This window comes from Triticum aestivum, chromosome 3A (genome assembly GCF_018294505.1).
Source record: "Triticum aestivum cultivar Chinese Spring chromosome 3A, IWGSC CS RefSeq v2.1, whole genome shotgun sequence".
NCBI classification, from domain to species: Eukaryota; Viridiplantae; Streptophyta; class Magnoliopsida; order Poales; family Poaceae; genus Triticum; species Triticum aestivum.
The window spans coordinates 82,833,923-82,838,600 of NC_057800.1; the positions used below are offsets into that span (position 1 = coordinate 82,833,923).

Consider the following 4,678-nt stretch of genomic DNA (forward strand, 5'->3'; position numbering starts at 1 on the left):
ATCATTGCTCGCAGATCGTGCCGGCCGTTTCAAACTTTCAAGGGGGTCCATGCTGCTTTGCTTGCCACACGGTGATATGATGTCCACACCACGTTTAAAATGCAGGGAAATGTGCCACACGGTGATGCCATGACCCCGTGGCTTTTACAGGGAGTTTGCCATGGCAATTAGCCAGTGCGGGACAAGGATATATCGGGTGGGTTATGCTCCGTGATTCGGTTGGGTTCAAAGTGATCAGGAGACGACCTACTCGATTCCCTTCATCATGTGGCATAGATTGTGGTCTGGTGGCAACCAACAAGAAGTACACAATCATCTTCTCCGATCTTCGGAAGAGGAACAAGAAAGCAGGAAAATCGCAGGCACAACGCGTGTCAGTGAGTCAACAAACACGTAACGGCCGAGAGATTCGACATCGCCGCATCATTCTTAATCCCATTCTGATCAGCTGAGGTCGTCTGCTCGGCCTTATTCTGCACTATCAGACGCCCAGCTCCCAGCCACAAAATGAACAGGATAATAACCATGAAACACCACTCCAAAAATGAATAGGTTATATTAATGGGAGGTTCCTTTCCGGTAAAGATAATCATTTTATTTCAAGCAGGTCATGGCGTCTCCGTGATGATGGATCAAATGTGAACAGGTTGGGCTAATTAGGCAGGCGTCAGCGTGAGTGCGCAGTAATGGCCGTGTCGCCGAAAGGAAAACAAGTACACACGCGTGGCCCATCTCCCCTATATATATCCACCGCTAGCTTGGCGCCACCTGCTGTCTACTCGGCTCGGCCTAGCGCGCGAACCACCACCATGTGCCCTTGTCCCGTCTGAGCGAGAATCGTTGTCGCAAGCTCACGGGCGCCCGCACCACCACACCGCAGCACAGCGCAGGCGGCTTTCAGATTCAGTTGGCGCTCGGAGCTCTGAAGAGCACAGGGGAGAAGAAGAAGTGTGTAGATTCCTCTAGGAATTGTCCTGGAGTTTTGGCATCGGAGAGAAAGGGAGAGAGGGAAAGATGGTGTCCCAGAATCAGAGGACGCCGGGAGACCAGGTAGGGCAGGGGCGCCGCTCAGGGCCCGTCGATCGATCGAGTGTATGTTGTGTTCTTGGTGATTGATTTGGTGTGTTGTGGGCTGGGGCGATGCAGGTGTTCTGGCCCAAGGTGGTGCTCAAGAAATGGCTCAACCTCAGGAGCAAGGACGCCAAGTTCAACGCCGACGAGGACGACGGCGACGACGACGGGGAGCAAGGTACGCAGCAGGCCGAGGCTCCTCATTTCGGGCTCTGTGATTCGAATCTCGGTCGCCGGGGATCGCAGCCTCCTTCCTTCCTCCCCTTCTCACCTTATTTGCCTGCTGTCCGTCTCGTGCAGAGGAGAGCTGCGGCTGCGACGGCGCCGAGGCGGAGCGCGAGGCCGGAGGCGTGGACATCGCCGGTGAGCTCTTTTACATCTCGGTTTCACCTCGTTCTCATGTTTGGAAAGTTGGCTGTGCGCTTCCGCGGATCCATGAGGTGTTCTTATCCGATACTGAAGACGGGGAAAAGTGCGGCTTCGGACTGTTCAGCCCTTTTGGGGAAAGCATAGCTGATACCACATTCCCGCCGTCAAAAGTAGATCATTGCCAGTACTTGATTTTGGTGGAGGACTTCTTGCCGATTTTGCGCATTTTCACAATGATCGCCGTTGCTTCTGCCCGTCGAACACCTGTTACCACTGCCAAAATTTGCATTCTGAACTGCTAGTAAGTACCAATCGGAAGCAAAATTCAGAGTGATTCCTCATGAGCCACCCTGTTTTTGTTGCACGATCTGCAGAGGAGAGCCTGGACGCCGCGCCGTACAAGCTGCGGCGGCGGAACTCGGAGACGATGCGCGCGCAGTACATCAGCACCAAGGAGCTCAGGTACAGTCCAAGTGTATTTTCGGCACGATCGCGGCGCATTTTCCGTTTTCTCGCGGTTCTTGGCGTGGTGATGCTGATGGGTTCGTGCTGCAGGATCTGCATTGGCACGTACAACGCCGCCGGCATAGAGCCGCCGGAAGGCCTCGACATCGCCGAGTGGCTCGGCACCACCGGCGGCGAGCAGGCCGACATGTACGTGCTCGGGTTCCAGGAGGTGGTGCCGCTCAACGCCGGCAACGTGCTCGGCGCCGAGGACGTCCGGCCGGCGCTGGCGTGGGAGGCGCTGATACGTGACACGCTCACGCGGACCCAGCCGTCCTGCTCGAGGCCCAAGTACAGGTACCGCAGCCACCCGGCCACCCCGACCCGCGACGGCTCCGACGAGCTGTTCCCCGGCGGCACCGACACCGACACCGACGACGACGCACCCTTCAGCTTCCCGGTGTACCCCGAGGAGTACGTGGCCGCCACCCCCAGGATGCTCGGGGCCATGGAGGACCTAGAGGACGAGCAGCCAAGGGCGCAGCAGAGGGCGCTCCTGAAGACGATGAGCAAGACGGACAGGATCGGGCTCGCCTGGCCGGAGCAGCCGCTGGACCTGATGGCCACCGCGTCCTTGTCATCGGCGTCGTTCAAGTCGCCGAGATCGTTCGGCGCGCACAGGTCGTTCGTGAAGTCCAGGGTCGCCGCCGACGACTGCCCGGCCATGGTCCCTGACCTGGACCTCGACCTCGACGGCGAGGCCGCGCGTGGTCATGGGAAGAAGAAGGGCGGCGGCAGGTCGCCGTTCGTGAGGATCGTAAGCAAGCAGATGGTGGGCGTGTTCCTGACCATCTGGGTGCGACGCGGCCTGCGGAGGTGCGTCCAGAACATCAAGGTGTCCACCGTGGGCGTGGGCGCCATGGGCTACATCGGCAACAAGGGGTCGGTGTCGGCGAGCATGTCCATCTACCAGACCATGTTCTGCTTCGTGTGCACCCACCTGTCCGCCGGCGAGCGGCCCGGCAACCTCCTCAAGCGGAACGCCGACGTGCAGGAGATCCACCGGCGGACCCGCTTCGCCGGCCCCGGCGGCCTCGAGCTGCCCAGAGACATCTACGACCACGAGTCAGTGATCATGCACCACTGAATTGCATCCACCAATGCATCACTCCGGTGATCTGACAGAGATGTTCTTCCGCAGGAGGATTTTCTGGCTGGGCGATCTGAACTACCGGATCGACGTGCCGTACGACAGAACCCACAGCCTGATCGCCGCCATGGACTGGCCTCAGCTAGCCGAAAAAGATCAGGTACGCAGTCTCGCTCATCATCACCTCCGCCATGGAACTCTGAACCATGTTGCTGATGCTCCGTTTGTTGTGAATGTGATGATCAGCTGAAGCGGGAGCTGAGGAAGGGGCGGGCGTTCGAGGGGTGGAGCGAGGGGGTGCTGGAGTTCGCGCCGACGTACAAGTACGAGGTCGGGACGGGCAAGTACATCGGCGACGACCAGAAGGGCGGGAGGAGGACGCCGGCGTGGTGCGACCGGGTGCTGTCGTTCGGGAAGGGGGTGAGGCTGCTGGGGTACGGCAGGTCGGAGCTGACGCTGTCGGACCACAAGCCGGTGACGGCGACGTACGCGGCGGAGGTCGAGGTGTTCTGCGGCAGGAAGCTGCAGCGGGCTCTCACGCTCACGGACGCCGAGGTGGATAGCGGGGACGTGGTCGTGCCGGACCTCGAGTTTTGAGCTGGCCGAGGGGCATCTCGCCGGCGGTGCCGAACACTTGACATGCACCGGCTGAAGCATTTGGATACAGCAGATAGCTTTCAGCTGCGGCTGACAAATCTTGGACGGGGTGGTGTCGTGTGGGTGATGCTGCGCTCTGACGAAACATCTGTGACGGTGTTACTGGCAATGAATTTATAGGATTTTTTCCCTCTTCACCTTTGAGTTAGTAACCTTTCTCCCCTGTCAGGCTGTCAGTATGCTGTTTGAATCACACGCAGTGGCACAGAAGCATAAAAAACACAAAGAATGAGACGAAAAACAACAACAACAAAAACAAAAACAACAAAAATGCACCAGCCGGGAATCAAACCCGGGTCTGTACCGTGGCAGGGTACTATTCTACCACTAGACCACTGGTGCTTATGTTGTTAGTAGAAAAGGAACATGTGATTATTTCTTTTGTCTTCTAAACAGAGAACGGAACAGTTTTTTCTGTTTACAAAACACAAGCTTTACTGCTTAAAAGGGAGAATTACATAGAGGTTGAATACAGCGTAGAATAGAAGAGGGTACACAATTAACCCATAAACATCTTCTACGATCCTCGCTAGCCTGCCTGGCGCATCTATGGGCAGAATGTTTGCTTCCCGGTTTACATGCACGAGAACGAAGGAATCAAAACAGGAGCTCACCTCCTGGACATCATAACAAATGGAAGCAATATCCACCCTCTTAAATTTTGCAATATTGATCATCTGAACAACCTCCTACGCATCACTCTCGATGATAATCTTGCGGAAGCCAAAATCCATTGCTAAACGGATACCATCCCGGATCGCCAAGGCTTTCATGAACCTTGCATTTTGCGCGTACTGGTACCATATAGCCTGAGCTCGGATTAACTCACCATTGTGGTTTCGAATCACTACTCACGTGTCCCCATGAGCCAAGTTTCCTGAATAGCTGGCATCAATATTCACCTTGATAAAGGTTTCCTCTGCCGGTAACCAGCTTGTATTCTCTCTCAGCATTCGGGGATTCTCACTTCTTCCAGTGTAGCAAGAT

The 4,678-nt window shown here is 56.3% G+C and overlaps 1 protein-coding gene and 1 non-coding gene across 2 annotated transcripts; one reads left to right on the forward strand and one right to left on the reverse strand.

Moving 5' to 3' along the window:
• Positions 1-784: 784 nt before the first annotated feature.
• LOC123060427 (type IV inositol polyphosphate 5-phosphatase 3) lies at positions 785-3,828 on the forward strand. Its single transcript, XM_044483145.1, has 7 exons — positions 785-1,050; positions 1,147-1,249; positions 1,372-1,434; positions 1,815-1,902; positions 1,996-3,009; positions 3,086-3,194; positions 3,281-3,828. The coding sequence occupies exons 1-7, from the start codon at positions 1,015-1,017 to the stop codon at positions 3,629-3,631; spliced, it is 1,764 nt and encodes a 587-aa protein (XP_044339080.1). The 5' UTR covers positions 785-1,014; the 3' UTR covers positions 3,632-3,828.
• A 134-nt stretch (positions 3,829-3,962) lies between these two features.
• TRNAG-GCC (transfer RNA glycine (anticodon GCC)) lies at positions 3,963-4,033 on the reverse strand. Its single transcript has one exon. It is a non-coding gene; the product is annotated as a tRNA-Gly (tRNA).
• Between the last annotated feature and the right edge of the window lie 645 nt (positions 4,034-4,678).

Coding starts and splice junctions, on each gene's coding strand:
- LOC123060427 (XM_044483145.1), top strand. CDS start 1,015: ATGGTGTCCCAGAATCAGAGGACGCCGGGAGACCAG. Junction 1,051..1,146: donor AGAGGACGCCGGGAGACCAG/GTAGGGCAGGGG, acceptor GGGGCGATGCAG/GTGTTCTGGCCCAAGGTGGT. Junction 1,250..1,371: donor CGACGACGACGGGGAGCAAG/GTACGCAGCAGG, acceptor CGTCTCGTGCAG/AGGAGAGCTGCGGCTGCGAC.